This window comes from Oxyura jamaicensis, chromosome 6 (genome assembly GCF_011077185.1).
Source record: "Oxyura jamaicensis isolate SHBP4307 breed ruddy duck chromosome 6, BPBGC_Ojam_1.0, whole genome shotgun sequence".
NCBI classification, from domain to species: Eukaryota; Metazoa; Chordata; class Aves; order Anseriformes; family Anatidae; genus Oxyura; species Oxyura jamaicensis.
Genome location: NC_048898.1, coordinates 20,620,482 through 20,636,968, shown reverse-complemented (window position 1 = coordinate 20,636,968; position 16,487 = coordinate 20,620,482). Strand labels below are relative to the sequence as shown.

The 16,487-nt window shown below is 41.8% G+C and overlaps 2 protein-coding genes across 12 annotated transcripts in view; one reads left to right on the top strand and one right to left on the bottom strand.

The window, feature by feature from the left end:
• CPEB3 (cytoplasmic polyadenylation element binding protein 3) overlaps positions 1 to 12,788 on the bottom strand; it is a 93,598-nt gene extending 80,810 nt beyond the window's left edge. For 4 of the 11 annotated variants that reach the window (XM_035329527.1, XM_035329528.1, XM_035329532.1 and 1 more), the window contains exons 1-2: positions 5,883 to 6,009; positions 4,626 to 5,539 (exon numbers count right to left, since the gene is read on the bottom strand). In XM_035329527.1, coding sequence (XP_035185418.1) covers positions 4,626 to 5,539; positions 5,883 to 5,964 — 996 coding nt within the window. In that variant the 5' untranslated portion in view covers positions 5,965 to 6,009. The other 7 variants (XM_035329538.1, XM_035329531.1, XM_035329539.1 and 4 more) reach the window with 5 other exon arrangements.
• A 60-nt stretch (positions 12,789 to 12,848) lies between these two features.
• Positions 12,849 to 16,487, top strand: part of MARCHF5 (membrane associated ring-CH-type finger 5) — a 29,732-nt gene continuing 26,093 nt past the window's right edge. Inside the window, exon 1 of the mRNA XM_035329540.1 lies at positions 12,849 to 13,112. Coding sequence (XP_035185431.1) covers positions 13,069 to 13,112 — 44 coding nt within the window. The 5' untranslated portion in view covers positions 12,849 to 13,068. The remainder of the gene's footprint in view (positions 13,113 to 16,487) is intronic.

The following is a 16,487-nucleotide window of genomic DNA, read 5'->3' as shown; positions in this document are numbered from 1 at the left end:
GCAGACTTATTTCCACAACTAGGTATTATGTACAGTTACCTACCACACTGACAGCACCCTAAATGTCCAATTCAGAGCAGAGAAATAGTGTTTCAAAAAATAAACTTATGATAGACTTACTGCATAATATGATTTTTGGTGAAAAGAATATCTAGACATAAACAATATCTTTAAAAATACAGTCACCAGGATACAGAGTGTTTTAGCCTGAAAAACTCCTTTACTCATAAATAATGTTACAAAATTGAAGCTAACAATCTATTTTAATATTTTTCCCTAAGATGTGAGGACAATTATTTTGTGTATTATTCTACTGCATGTGCACATATCTAGGTGTGTGCATACATGATTTCTTATGAATATAAATTTGCACTGGAGTGGATAAAGCTAGGTATGAGCTAATATCACAGGCCTGAAGAATTGCAAGTGTTCAAAGAAAATATCTTCTTAAGGAGCTGTCTGTTAATCATCAGCTGAAAATCACGCTATATTTATAAACATTACAGCAGCCATTCCCTTGCTTGTCATTTCACTCAGTAAGCAGCTACAATGTGTTTAGTACTACACATGATGAAGTACTTGTGCCTGCTAATGTATTACTAGTGTATCTACATTTCTAAATATACATACATATAAGCACTTATTTCTGCATATATCCATATGTTTACAAACTGGCTGCATGTTTGGAATATTATTTTTATAAGGTACATAAAATTATAAGCTCAGTTTAGAAATTATATCTGGATCCAGACTAATTCCTATTGAAGCCAATGGAAAACAACAATAACAACAAAACTTTTGCAGCCCGGTTATCTTTGATCTCTGGGCAATTAACAGGCTCTGCAAAAGAAGGCGTATTAAAACTATTTTATCCACAATAAATACCACCTTTTGTTGTTGTTAGAGAAGTATCTATCAATAAAGCTGTCAAGCCTGACTTGATGTATGCCAGAATCTTCAGAGCACCAAAGTGCTATGCAGCTTTTAAATCTGCAGCTTGCATTTGTGCGTTTTTTATTGTTTCTGAAGAACATTACTTGAAAAGCAGCATACCTGACAACTTTGCACAGCTTCTGGCAAATCTTTCACTTATTTCTTACAGCGATATTTTTAAACTTCCATATGGTTGACTTTTGTAATTAACAACTAGCATTTAATTCCTTCTCTATCTTCTCCACAGTAAAGAAAATTTATTATCCACACTTCCGAGGATCTATTTGAAGCGCTATCAATCCTCCTAACCCCAGAAGCTACGTCACAATATATTCGTATGGACAAAAGCCAAAAGAAATATACCATTCACCTGTGAGAACTGAAGGACAAGAGTCCTAGGAGCAGCTCAGATGCATGAGGTGACAATAGCTCTCTTCAAGCCCCACTGCTCTGCTGTAAAAAAGGAACTGAACCGTGGCCCTGGTCCCAGGGACAATCAGTTAATGTCAACCTCAAATGCCAGAGAGGAGGATAACCTGGCATAATGGCACAACACTACTGCCTGTCACATGACAATCACAGCACAGGAACTTGGCCTGAACCACCCATAAGCTGAAGAATACTCAGAACAGATTGGCTGCATTTCTGTATTTTCTATCTGGCCTCGTTCCACATCTATTCCTGCGATCTCATCTCCGACCCTTACTTGCTGCAGTACACTCCATTCCATACCAACTGCTTCTTTTGCTTTCCATTGCAACTATCAGTTTTGGATCTTCAGGTGTTTTTTTGTTGTTGTTTGCCTTTTTTTTTTTTTTTAAATGCAGTGCAATCAATTTTCCTCCATGAACATATGAAAGCAGTCCCCTTCAAAGCACGCTCAGTTGCCTCTCAGCACTGATCACAATTCAGATGCCAACAGTATTTCTACCAACTGATACTTTAAGTGTTCTCATATAATTCAGCACAAGAATGTCAAAACCAGTAAGGCAGCTGCCATGAGTATAAGGTGCATTCATCTATTTATTAAATTCAGGAATGAAGACACTTAGCATTGCCTTATACACATATTCCTTTAAGATTTTCCTCCTTTTTTTTTTTTCCTAGAACTAGAACTCCAAATCTTCATAACAAAATAAATATAAACCAAAACATTTAAAAGGTCTTATAATCTCAAGGTAAGAGAAAAGAATGAGTTACTACAAAGAACTTGCTAATGTGCATTAACATGTTTACTTGTGATGCAAGTTCACTGAAAGGTATTTCTGAAGAAAAAAAAAAAAAAAAAAAAAAAACTTCAGTTATGAAGGGTGGCAGATGTACATGGATAAACCTGCCAGAATTACTTGATAGTGCTGACAAGCAGAACTTAGTCAACATATTGCCCAATTTCTATGGAAAAACAAACAAACAAACAAATGCAACAACAATCCAGGCAGCAAATATTACACTCTTATGAATTTCATTTTATCAACGCAGTAAACAGTACATGGAACAGTTGCCTCTTATTAGAACAGTTTCAAGGTTTCTTTGGCAAATTGTTAAGTATACAAGCAATCAACATTAATCCAGATCACAACCTTGTACGCAAAATTCAGTAATTCTCATAAAAAAAAAAAAAAAAAAAAACTACTAGGAAAAAAAGATTACAAGTTTTCTGAGTCTCTGAAATCAGACTGTTATTTGAGCTGGTGCTGATAGTAGTCTAAGTATTTGCTTTCAGTTGAAAAGAAAAATACCAAATTATATTCAGAGAGAGAAAAAGAAGTTTCCAAGTTCACACATTGACTAATACATTACCTTTTCAGAACCTTAGTTAAAATCAAAGGAACGTTTCTTTAAAGTATTTATCGACTTTTTTCTTCCCACTGATGACTAAATACCAGACAGTTTAATTTGTGACAATTTCTAGTCACAATAATATATAATGTTGTATGCATGTGTTGTAAATACATAGTGTTGTATGTAACGTTGTAAAAAGATGTTTTACTGAGCAAACCACAGAAATTAGACAATTTACTGATGTTTTTTTTCCTATTAAATCAAATTTACCAGAATTTGTAACACCTTACAGGGAGACAAATGAAAGAATACTTGTAAATTGAAACATTTCCCACTCCTAAAACAAGGACTGGGAGATAGATTCACCAGCTTTTATGCTAGGGCGTTCTGTGCAACATAATAGCTTCACTAGGCATATTGCATCTGAAGTATAACCTTTCTCCAGACTTCAGTGCTACAGACATTGCCCAGCAGTTTAACAGAAGCCACTCCGCCTTCATTTAGTGTAACCAATAAAAAATTAGCAACTCTCCCTTTAAATAGAATGAAGCAGCAAAATGAAATTTCAGGGCTGACTGTAAGATGCCCTCTTTGAATGGGACTGGAAAGTGCACAGGAATGCATATATCTTACTTCAACAATCTCTTAAAGTGGGGGGGCATCTTGTTTTATTTATTTATTTTGTTTCTAATACTAAGTGTCGAGCTAGATGTCATTCTTACAGAACTGCCAAGTTAAAAATGTTTGAGTTTCTAGTTTACTGAGAAAGCTATTACCTAAAGAGATAGCATATTTGAATGATTTCACTGTAATCCAAACCAGAAAATTTTGATGTCTGAGACGAAAAACAGCTAGCCTAGCAGAAATTTGAGATTCACTTCACCTTGTATAGATATAGCTGCAAGTACATGCTCTGCTTTTTTCAACTTAAAATGGATTTTGCACCATGACAGATTTTGTTCTGCATTAAAATTGCAAATTTTCTATGTGGCCCAGTTTCAGCTGCAATTGATCTGCCTTGTCGTCATAGATTAAAAAAAAACAGCGAAGGGCACTGCAGCTTTAAATATTTCAGAGCTATGTAGCTAGTAAATAGACTCCATTGCAATATGGCTCTGAAGGTCGTGTCCTATTGTCTCTTTTCTCTGCAAATATTTTGAACAGCATAAAATGGTTTATTTTACACAATACCTCCCTGCCATTTCTAAAACACGTCAATTGTATTAGGCATTTCCTTACTGGAAAGGACAGATACGCCACTCTTTCCATACACACCCACGCTGCTTCTAGATGTATTCAAAGCATCCACCGTGAATATAACAGCACGGCTGTACATGTCAGACATATACAGCCTTTCATATGTATACTTTATGTGAACAGACACCCCTGTTAAACTCCCCAACATAAAGACAATTAATTATTTCAGTTATGATAAAATAATTAACTGGATTTCAGGTCAAATAGCACCTTCAGTTAAAATTTACTTGCCAGTTAGGAAATTGAAGCAAGCTATTTTAACATCTGCTTCTCACATATGGGTGAATATAAAAAATAATTATTATACAAAGAGCATCGATAGAACATAGTCTGCCAAACCTGCTTTTCACGTAGAAAGGCTAGTTACTGCCTTTCTGATGAAACAAAAAAAAAAAGAAAAAGAAAAAAAAACAACAGTCTCATTTAAGAACAGATTACAAGAACAATAAGACCTAACACTGAGCCAGAATTTGGAATCTTTGTGTATGCACTCCCTAGGATCAACCCCTCTTTTTTCATATGAGGTGACAATTTGGTGCAGATACAAATTATGGAGATGCCTCTCAGGTAGAACAATAAAGTGAAATATTCCCCTGCAATAAATACAGCGTGTGATAGCTGTCACCACATAGAAGGTACATGTAGTCATTTACCTGAAAAGGCAACAGATTGTTGCCATTGTCCGTCCTGAACGCATTGTCTTCCATCCAGGATTTGGGGGTTAAGGGTGCAGCCCGTGGGAACTTCGGAGGGGCAATGACATTGCTGGAGAACGGCTTTTTAAGGGGTGAAATGGGATTGAGGGGGGAGGGTACGCCGACCCCCACTCCCACGCCGACCCCCACTCCAACTGCCCTTCGAGGGTCCCTACCAGCCTGCAGCCCACCCCAAGGGTTGGAAGGTGTACTCCAAGCTGCATTTTGATGGTTATTCCAGCTGGAGGAGGAAGATGAGGAGGCAGAGGAGGAAGACGGTTTGCTGGTCATGATGGGCTGATGACTGTAAGCAGCATTTCTCTGGGCAAAAGGTGCCTGATTAGGGCTCACAGGTGACCTACGCTGCTGTTGCTGCTGCTGCTGTTGGGCTTGCTGCTGCTGCTGCTGATGTTGGTGGTGTTGAGTCTGAGCTAGGCCAATCTGAGGCGAGAAAGTGCCACCAAATACAGGGTTGACATGGTGTGGAAAATTCTGGAAAAGCATTGTCCCATTGACTGGAGTAATCCCCTGGAAAAAGCTATCATCCACCGTGTTTGTGGTCCCCGTAGACCAGGTGCTGCCGAAGGAGGGAGACAAGGAGGTGCCGGCTGCAGGTTCTTGTTGAGGCTGGTGAAAGCTCAAGCCAGGCAAAATGGGAGACTCCATCTGCATCTTCTCCTTGCTATTTTGGGAAGGAGCTGATGTGCCGATACTAGTCACTGAACTGTTGTCTTCTGGCTTGGGCGTCTCCGACGAGATGGGCGTAGAGGGGGCTTCTGCTGAGTTTGGATCTTGCTGCTGCTGCTGCCGCTGCTGCTGGGGCTGGGCTTTGCTTTTGTCCATCAGTAAATCATCCTGCATGGTTTGCGCAGCTGAAACAGTAGGGGAAAAAACCACAAAGACAGATTATTAACATTGTCATTCACACCACAAAGCAGGCTGTTTAAATCAATTGCCGGCCAAAAATCTCGTCCTATTGCTAGTGCTACGCTACAGCAAGTTGCAAGGCAAACCCGTAATCTTCCCCCTCCCCCATTTAGGAACATGTAAGCTTTGATCGTGCTAGATTGCCTTTAAAATATTTTTTAAAGATGCTTCACCCTTTTTGATGCCTTGTTTCCCTTCAGTCTAAATGAGAGATGTGCTTATAGGGCAGAGATATACAGCAATTTCGCCACGTCTCTTTTCTCTTACACCGGAACTCAGAGCTCTCACCCTGCAATGAGAAACTGATTCTGGTTCCTGTTTTTCCAAGCACCCTCCTCCTCCTCCACCTCCTCCCCCTGGCTATTTGCATACGTCAATAAATACTGCTGCGTCCTTCAGCAAGGTTAAAGAGACACCAGGCTTCGCTCTTCTCCACCCCCTTCTCTAGCAGGGCACCTTTAAAGGAGCCGGCTGCCTATTTTCCGCACCTACCAGCCGGGCTTTCAGCACTTGGCCTGGGCAGGGGCGCAGGGTGCGGGGACCGCGGCTCCTTCCCGGGGGTCCCCGGCTTTCGGCCGCCCCTCGATGGAAGCCGGCCGGGGTTGCTGGCAGGGAAGAGCAAGGCCAAGAGGAGCAGGCAGGGAGGTGTTGTTAGAGAATTATTCTTCTGGTGCTTTCACGGTGAGAAAGAAAAATGGGGCGCACCGAAGGGTTTTCAGTGGAGACGTGCCACCCTCTAAAAGCCATGTTTAAGTGCGCAAGACAAAGACTAGCCAAGCAATTTATTTGCCAAACGTGGATGTAAGTTGAAATGTTAAGAACCAAATGCACGTAGCGTGACTGAGCCTCATATCTGCTAAAAAAGCTGCTTCATCTGAAGCAGATCTGGTAACATACTTTGATTAATATTTCAAACCATGATAATAATGCCTATACATACATCAGTCAACAGCAACTGCATGAAACTAGAACAGGAACCTCCACATTTCTTAGACTTTTAGTCAACTGAGAAGATTATTATACATATCAAAAGTATTTTAATGAGCCAAACCTGCTTACTTTAATTGAGAAACTGTGTCAGAGATGGTCACCACTGAATACCTAATTGCACTTGTATTGAGCTGATGGTGAGGTCTGCATCCCTAAGACCACCTTCTTTCCAGGACTGTTTTCATGTAACAAAGGAAAGTTCAGCCAAATAAATTCACTGGTTAAGAAAGGTGGCAGAGTGAAGTCAGTGACAGTTTTCAGCTGGTCCGTGTGCACCTTTAACATTTTTCGTTTTTAAATCTCTCCTAAGCCATTCACACCCTTTTTAGTTAAAATGAAGGTAAGGACAGGTTTCTGCTATCAGCTAAGTTACTTCACTTGCTCCCTATTATTTCCCTGTTCAGTATGAAACCAGCCAGGGTCCAGGAAGGCTACATTGTGATTCAACATTAAGGCAAGTTCCTAAGAACAGAGGAAACTATTGCATTGGTAACAGGCAGCTCTGCTGCTGCCGATGGGGGTGCAGAAAACCCTGAGAGGCATTTTAAAGCAATGCTGCAGTAAACCATAATATACCAAGCCCTGGGTAGCTTTCCATTAGCTGCATTTATGGCAAAATCACCACTACTCCTAGGGCTGCATAAAATTGCAGATGATTCTACATCAGAGAGATCAAAAGATAGTATTTATCCCTCCCCTGGTTCTGAGCCATCAGTATAAAAATATAGAGTGAAAAATATAGCAGCTGAAATGCTAAAATTCTGTCGTCAATAAAGTATATTTAAATCAGTTAGTCACTGAGTTATCTATAGTGGCTAGCACAGCAGTGGCTTCCAATATGTACCTTGACTTAGCTATTTGTTTTTGAACTTTATCCTACGGGCTGCAATCCATGTTCATTTTCATATTACTCCTTAAAGGTAAAATCGCTGCACAATTCAACTCTCTCGTCAAGGTCAAGACCTACCTTTAGCAGTGAAGGCAGTCTGAATGGAAAAACACTGGCTGATAAACGACTGAAATGCAGGCCACCAATGCCTAACGCTGGACTAATTTGCAGTACCTCTTGATTATTTGCTGGTGTAAGTATTTGTGCAAATTTACAATCCAGTACAGGAAATCTATATCCCCACAGCAATACCAGCTCCATTTGCATGCAGTTACCCATGCAGGCAATGCAGAAATTCTTAAGGAACAGTTACCTTTAGGATTTTCTCTACTTAAAGCTCAACAAAATGTCAGTATATTTATTTTCTTCTCTCGGGTTTGGTATATGACAAACACTCGGCCACTCTGGCAAGAGCACTTTGACAACTGGAAGCTTTCAGCGCATGCTCTGCCACGGCATTCTGGGCTTTGCAGTCTCGGCTGGGCTGGGAGCACTGGCCTCCCAGAGGGCGGCTCGGCAGCGCCCAGTGCACCGCTTTGTAACCCCAGAGCTTATGGCTGCCTGGGCTGAGCAACAATCGCTGGCCAAAGGAGCGCTTCCAGTATTTCCAAACTTTCTCCTAAACTCTGAACTTTTACTGCAAGAAATTAATTGTGAGCTCATAGCAACTAGAGAAAGATTACAGCTATTACAAAGGAGATTGTGTCACGTTGCTTTGAAGAAATTATTAAGTAACCGCTTGTCCTAAAGCCATTTCTAAAAATATTCTGTCACAAACACAAACAGGGCAAATATGAAAACTTAAATCAAAATCAGCACATAAGCAAAAACTTGTAGTCTATGAATAGCCTCCAATTCCCAAATTACCATTTTTTACACTACTCAGTTACTGTTACAACTCTGAAAATTCTTTAAAAAATCATAAAAAATGGGAAGGTGAAAATTTTACTATTTAACATTGCATCTACGCTGTACGCTGCAGCTCCTCATTTCAACTGCCTCCCTTCCACTGCCCACATATCTCCAACCTTCACTTCAATACACAGCCTGAAAGGAATTTATCTCATAAGGGATTCAGATTTTGATTATTAACATAGGTCAGATAACATTTTCAGAATTTAGTTTACAGGCACTTGTACTGTCTTGTATTGATCCATGAATTATTCTGGATTTTTGTTCTGGATAATTATAATCCTGATCATTCTGGAAAATGCTAATGCTTTTATGAAAATCACAGTTGAAATCAAAGCATAAAAACATCAGTGTTTTCTGAAGTTGCAGGCTGATTTTTCAAAATATGAAATATGCATGGCTTTATGGGTGAAAGAGAGATGACTAAAGCTGAGAAAGATAAATTAGGGTAGCTGAAAATGGGTTGTTAAAACACCTTTGTATTTGCTTTCTACTGTCTGTTTATGTTGGACCATGTGGTTTGCCTGCCTTAAATCAATGCTATAATTAAGAGTTTCAGAACGCTTGCTCTAACCTGTTTGTCCTACTCTGAATCATCAAGGGCCAGGACTGCTTTTTTACAGCAGCTCAAAATGTCTTTTTTTTTTTAAAAAAAAAAATATATATATATATATATATTGCAGTGAGTATAGGGCTTACTCTGGTTGTTCTACACACCTTCCTTATGTCCCTTCTTTAGGGTTATTGCTTTCAGATGTTTTGAGGATCCGTGTGGAAGGACCACGCCCTTGCTGTCAGTTCTTCCCAGGAGACAGCTTCACTTTGTAGATCAATTATTAAGATAAGGAGAGTGCTCATTATGATATTCACAAACAGAGAAACACTCCACAACCAAAGAGAGCCAAGTTGTAAAGGCAGCTTTTGATCCATTATCCACTAGAAGAAAAACACTTTTTATTTCTACCAGCCAACTCTTTCATAATTGGAAATTAAAAGATAATAACAGCTCTATCAGAACACAAGAGCTTCATTCAATCTGATATCTGAATTACTCGACCTGGGCCAGCTCCAAAGAAACAATTGTAAGAAATGCCCAATAAGCCTAGCTAACTCGATTAACATTGTATTGAGTATATTTTTATTTTACAAAATTCATTGAAATGTAATTTAAGCCTACTACAGCTAACAACCCATGCTAATCTTTCTGTCAGAAAGTGAATAGTCCAACTAGCTTAAAGGTTAAAATGAAGTATTGTTACTGAAAAACTGAGTTTTATTGTAGAAATATTTTTCTCAGGTAACATTTGTTTCATTTGAACTTAACTGAGGGCTTCTCATCTTTTTAAAGATGGAATCAAGTACATATAGAATGGCTAACTGGTCTTGTCACTTAATTTTATATACTGCCATCATAGCAGTTAAAAGGCAGTATTGCCAAAAGAGAATAAATACTTTCATATTGCCAAGTTACTTAACTTTGTTGAAAACAGTGAATACTTCCAACAGTTTTAATGTTGTCACATCATAAGAACTGTATTAAAGAACTGCTACTTCATTATTCAGACCCTTTTTCAGGCCTTGCTGAAACAGTTACGTAAATATTTAAATATACCTTTGTATACTTCTTACATTATCAGTTTCTTTATTAAGCTTAAATTTGTGTAAGTTTATTATCAAACAATTTAGTATTTTAAGAGATGACCTTTGGGAATAAATCTGATAGCCAAATGTAAGCCTTAAATTGTTCACGTTATTTTGAGTGGTTTTCATTTAGTTCTGCATTTGCCTTCAACCGTGCAGTTTTATTTAATTCAAAATGGCTGCCACCTCCAGCCCGCATCAGTCGGATCCCAGGCAGTAGCTGTCACTGTCCTTCACTTTGCACTGGCAACAGGGAGGCTTCCCAGGGGAGTTCTCTCCAGGCCCAAATGCTGAGGTGAAGGTAAGAGAGGACCGTGTGAGACAGTGCAACGGGCATCACAGAGACAGAAGGAATGAACAAAGAGGAATCTATTAAGGGATGATATGGGAAACAATGATTTAACAAATGAAATATCTGTGAGACAACCTGAGATCTATAGTGGAAATTGCCAATGCAAAGAAGGAAGCACAAAAAATAAAAATGGAGAGAAAAGGAGGAGAAAAAGGAGATGAGGGAGAGTGAACTGAAGGAGCAGATTGTTGGGCCGAATAAAGAAAGCACTTGAATAGAGCAGCTGCATATCCGGTCTTGCTAGGGGGAAGAAATGAGGATGGAATGACAACTCTTGCTCTCAGGGAATAAGGAGAGTTCTCTCAAATTTAGAAACAGTTGGTTACGTATGTATTTTAATATCATACTTTGATTCTGAGAAGACAAACTGAGAACACATACCCCAAGCTGTCCAATTAACTCTTGAAAAATGAAAAGGCACAAAGCACTTTCTGGGTTTCGGGACTTTTAAGCTATTTATAGGATGTTATAAAGTCTGCCATTATATTTTTGAATTTCACATTTGAAAAGAAATATAACATACAAACCTACCAAGTGTTTACTATTTGACTTGATATTCAAGATTTGATCAGTCTCCTCAACCCTCCCTACCCAACAGAGGTAAAGCAAGGCAGCATGTTTTGTCTTCAGCCTCGCATGGTAGCCAGGTTATTCTAGATTCTGGTTTCATTTCTTCAGGTAACTATCGCTCACAGTCATTACTGCTGATTGTGATCTCATAGCTTTATCCTAAATGGCAGGCAGCTAGCATGTTGTCTCCACCCCAAAACAGAAACACAGAAATTGCACAAATCACAAAGCCCTACGAATAAAGCCAGCATCCCTACTTTGATTTCTAACGTTTAAGAATCAATATGTAAAACCTAAGCATTTGGCTGGTCTATCTGGTTAGTGCTTTGGCCAGTAGACAATTGACTTATTCCAAACAAAGATTAGGAATTGGGAACTCCAATATCTAATATTGCTCTTCTATTTCACAAACGGCTATAATTGGGAAAGTGTTTATTAGGTTCTCTTCCAGGAAGCCATGCCCATATGGTTTATTCAGACCACTGTACACCCAAGACTTCTCAGCAGAGCAAGCGAAATTGAATTTTACTGTCCCGAGACTAGGTACTAAACACATTTTCTGGGACAGGATGTCAGTATGCTGCCTTCTTCCTATAAGTAGTATTTACATCAACATAGCTTCTTTAGCAATCCTGTTTATGATATGACTAACAATTAGAAAATAAACAGCACCCTCCCTACTCTATACTTATAATACAGCTTACAAGTCCAAGTCCAGTTATTAAAGGATAAATGGAAAATAAGATCTGGGAAAAATAAGGTCAAGCACAAAGAGTGAAAACAGAAGAACGTACATAAAACCAGGTCTAATGCATTCTGAGCTGAGGGACCAATTGTGTAACCAACCTCTACGTTTGTATTATTCTATAATCTGACGACAGTGCAATACTTCACTTTTTAATGCACACTTTTACAACACTTTTCTCTCACCTAAGACTCTCCCAGCCAGGCTGGTTTTCCCCTCACAAAGGCAGCAGGGCCGAAGAACCCCACTCTGCCCGGCCCACCGAGCTGCACACAGCCACCAGGCCGTTCTTGCTCCTCTCAGCACAGAGCAGGTGTGCAGCCAGTCAATGCCATGTCCAGCAACTGTGGTGTAACAAACCACCTTGTCATTTTCACAAGGTTCAGGGACTGGTTATATGTAGCAGATATCACTCCAAGAGCTAAATATTTAATATATATGTGGATACATATATATAAACATATAAACACACATCAAACTGAAAAGGAAAGCCCAAAGCCCGTTACTGACAGACCTTCCTAAGAACGCGGAATGCTCTAACTGTCTCTGTGACGACGGACTTCTAAGAAGCACCTCAGGATTGTCCCCGGTCGGCAGCGCGGCCACCGCCGGCAGCCCCGCGGCCACCGGCCCCACCTAGCCCTCGCACCCCAGGGCCGGGCCGGAGCCGCCCGCACCTTGCACCTGCGGCGGGGAGCGGCGGGAGCTTCCTTCCCCGGGGGGTGCGGGGGCGGCCTCGCCCTGCCCACGGCTGTGAGGTGAGGAGGAGGCGGCGGGGCTGCGCCGCTCCCCACCCGTCAGCCGCTGAGGAGAGTAACGGTCGCTGCGCGAGGACGAGGAGGGCGGGAGCCCCTTCCCGCTGCCCTCACGGGGCCGGGCCGTTACAGAGGGCGCGCGGCTGGTGCCGACCTATGCCCCACACACACACACGCCTGTACGCGAGAGCGGCCCCACGGCCCGTACCTGCCCCGCGCGCGGTGCCGGGCAGCCACTAGGCGACGGCAGCGAGGAGCGGCATGGGGCGGGCGGCGGGCAGGGGGCGCGCCCCGCCGGACCTTTAAACGGCCGCAGGCAGGCAGCGGCAGGACTACACTTCCCGGCAAGCCTCCGGAGCCGTGCCTGCAGCTTAGGGCGCAGGCGCGGCGGTGGAGGGCGTTGCGGCTGCGCCCGGCCTTTACCTCACAGAGGCGTCGGCGCCGCCGCCTCCCCTCAGCGCCAGGCTGCGCGGCCCCGGCCCCCTGAGCGCGCGGCCCGCCCAGGTCGGTGTGCGGCGGGAGGGCGGCTCCGGCTCCTCGCTCCCTTCTCCCCGTTCTCGTCGCCGCACGCGCGGCTCCCTCGGGGCCGCCGTTTTCGGGCCGCGGGGCCCGGGGCGGCCATGTCGGAGCAGCCGGGCCTGGCCCTGCAGCAGACCATGGACAGGTACGGGGAGGGCGGCTGAGGGACCCATGGGACGGGCTTGGATTGTGGGGGCCGGTGCAAGGGGCAGGGCTCTTTGCTGTTGGGGAGGACCCGGAGTCGGGCAAGCTGTGGCGTAAATCAGTGCGAAATGTGGCGGGCGCCGGCCTGGTGTCGTTATCGGTAGGGCTCAGGAGGGCTGCGGAGGTTTGCGAGGGCAGCTCTGGAGGCTTTCGGGCTGGAGGAGGAGGGCAGGGCTGGAAGGGGCCCTGGGAAGGTCGTTGGGAGTCTGGGGAAGGCTGCCCAGTTCCTGCGGGGGTAGGGGAAGCGTCGATGTGCTCGTGGAGGAAAGCATCAAGAGGTGAGCTCAGATTGCTCTGGCCTCGTGTTGTCTGCTGTCTTTATGGTCTCTGGAGAAAGCTTATAGTCGCCTTTTGGAGCGCAGTTAAAAGGTACAACCTGTAAACTACTGTGACTTAAGGTTAGGGGAGGAAGGATGTTTACTCTTCTTAGGCTTATTTTCTCTTTATGGCTTCATTTGCTTATGTAGCACTTTCACCATGTTGTGCTGAGGGCTTAAGGTTCTTGATGTACAGCGTTGAGTAATCCAGGAAGCCCTTAAGACCTGCCCCTATAAACATCAAAATAAATAACCTGTTATTTAGTAGGTGTGATAGCCTGGTATTTCAGAAGGTGGGGACCCACAAGGAGTCAGTCTTCTGCTGATAACACCTGTAAAGCTTTAAGCACAAGGAAGCAAAAAACTCTGGTGTTTTTTCTCCTTTTCAGGTCACCCCTAAGGAAAAAGGATTTAGCGAAATGCAGGCTGTCATCAGGCAAATGCTGGAGAAATAAAACTATGTGAGGCAGGGGCAGAGCTCACGCAGCCTGGAAGATGAGGATGATGAGGAATTTCAGTTTCTTTCAGAATGAGGATAAAAGTGAGTTGTTGTGGGGGGAAAGTAGTTTTTGACTGTATTTTAGGAAAACTGGAGAATTGAGTTTATAATTCAGAACAATAACTGTCAGGGAGGCTAGGAGTCAAGAACTAGCAATGTTTTTGCGAGAAGTAACAGGAAGGAGGTAGTTTTAGAAGGAAAGTAATTAGTTTGACATTTTATGTGAATCTAGGGAATAAAAGGGAAGAGGGTTAAGACAAAATATGGGGGAGGATGATGGCAGAGCTATTATATATGTAGAGGGAAGAATGAAGATCATGAGTGGAAGAATGTTGCAGAATCAATTCCTCTGAAACTAAATAAGACTCATTTTCATCCTGAAGTTTTTAGTCTGATGGTACATATCATGCTGTTATTTTGGAGGTAAAGGAAACCGTGATATTCTGTGTGGATGCCCTACTGTCTATGGATGTTTTATCACATTGTGAAGCCCTAATTCAGCATTTTGGGATATGTCTGTGAGGTGGTGTTTATCTGTGCTGTGAGTAGTAAATCAACGTAATGGAGATGGTGCTAACTGAAAACTGACGCCTTTCTCTTGCATTTGTAACAGTACTCAGTACTGATATGCAGAAGGCTGCAGAAGTCACAAATCTTTTGTCATGTTTTTGCAGCTTTAAGCTTACATTTTGTAAAAGTGTCCTGTTTCTTCTATCTTGAAAGAGGCTTTGGAGCCTTCCCAGCACTAGCAAAAGCACTGTTTGTGACAGTGTTACAACAAGCTTTATACAAAAATTGTTAGAGCCACATGGCATCTAGAAAGCAGTGAAAGAAGTCATGAAAAGATTTAGGTGAACATTCCTTAACTAAATTCCTTTTTTTACTTGGTGGCCAGACCAGTTCGCTCTTCTGTAATTGTTATGCCCAATGCATATGTGGGGTTTGATGTATGTTTAATAGTCTTACATCCTTTCAGCTTGGTGAAATTGTAGTTTGTATCTCTGGTCCTTTTCAAAGACCTTTCCTACTAAATTTGGAGTAACAGAGTTGATCATCTAAAATAATTAGAAGGTGTCCCTGACTGACTTAACAAGGACAGTGGGAAGAAGTTTGAAGTACCCAGGCTTCATAAAAGGAGGTATGAAGAGAGACTGCAGGTGTCATGCAAGAGTTTATTGGGCTCAGTATAGGAGACTTAGAAACAGTTGTGTGGGAGACAATGAATGAGTGGTACCAAGGAGCAAGATGCCAGTAGTAGGGTCTTGGAATAACCAAGACCTCAAGATGCAGTCAGTATAAAGTCTTGTGTTGCGTACTGTGTTTATGCAGTGGGGTTACATTAGAAGAAATCCATTTTCTTTCATCTGGTATTTCTCAAGATGATGCATAACTGCTCTCATGTTGTATGTAGCTATGGTCAAGGTAAAACTTTGATATTTCACTGTGGGGGACATAATTTATGGATTAATTCTTTGTAGGGATTCTGAAGGCCTGAAGTGCCTCTGCTTCCATCCTGTTATGTTTATTGTTAAGCACAGGCACTTATTTTCTTGGGTAGCAAGAAGACAAATGCAAAAGCTTAAGAGTAACTGTTATTGCATTATAATTTCACACAAAGAACATGGTGTGAAATTGAGATCTCATAGTGAAGGATGCAGAAAATAGCTTTTCAGCGAATAAGGCTTTCATTTGAATCTAATATTGAAGTTATTAGAAGAAAAAAAATAACTTTCTATTCCAACTGGGTGGTCACACTGGTAGTGTACTGTTGTATTGGGAGTAAGTTTTTACTGTGACTGGGAAGTATTCACTGCTTCATACAGAAGGGTCAGAGCTCTTACAGCAAGTTGTTAAATTATGTATTTGTGAGAGGACATCTGGTTTTGCTGGGCTCTTGGGTTGTACAACTTCTTTAATAAAGCAATTTGGATTTCTCTAGTACAGTGTCTCTAGCATCTCAGCATTGTTGCCTGGGATTCATTTTCCTTTTAGGACCTTGTACTCCATCTTCCTTACTTTTCATGCATAATTTTAGTCTGGACTACTTTTTTGACAAGCAACACGCTTCTAATAAAAAGAGTAAATAGCTGTCAATGTGTAATGAGTTCGTTGCTTGAAATTTCTAGTTAAGGGTTTTATGCTTAGCTGAAGGATTGCTACAGCATGAACGCAAGGGGCAGGACAAGTTGATGTGACCATAAAATTACACTGCTGTCTGGAGTTCTGTGGTTTGTGGCATTCCAGAAACTAATCTGGGTGATTATCATGATCCTTTCTTGCCTCCAAGTTGGAATTTCCATCTTTGTCACTTTTTCTTCTGGCTCATGTTTAAGTAATAGGCTAGGTAATAGCCTTAAAATGCAATCCTTTTCTGCATGCAGAATTCTGTAAAGGGCCATACTCCTGGAATGATGCATGACTTGAATGCAGTGTTTATTGGTCTAAATAACGAGGTTTTATTATTTTAATCCTTTCATTCATGTTTTAATGCCTAAATCAC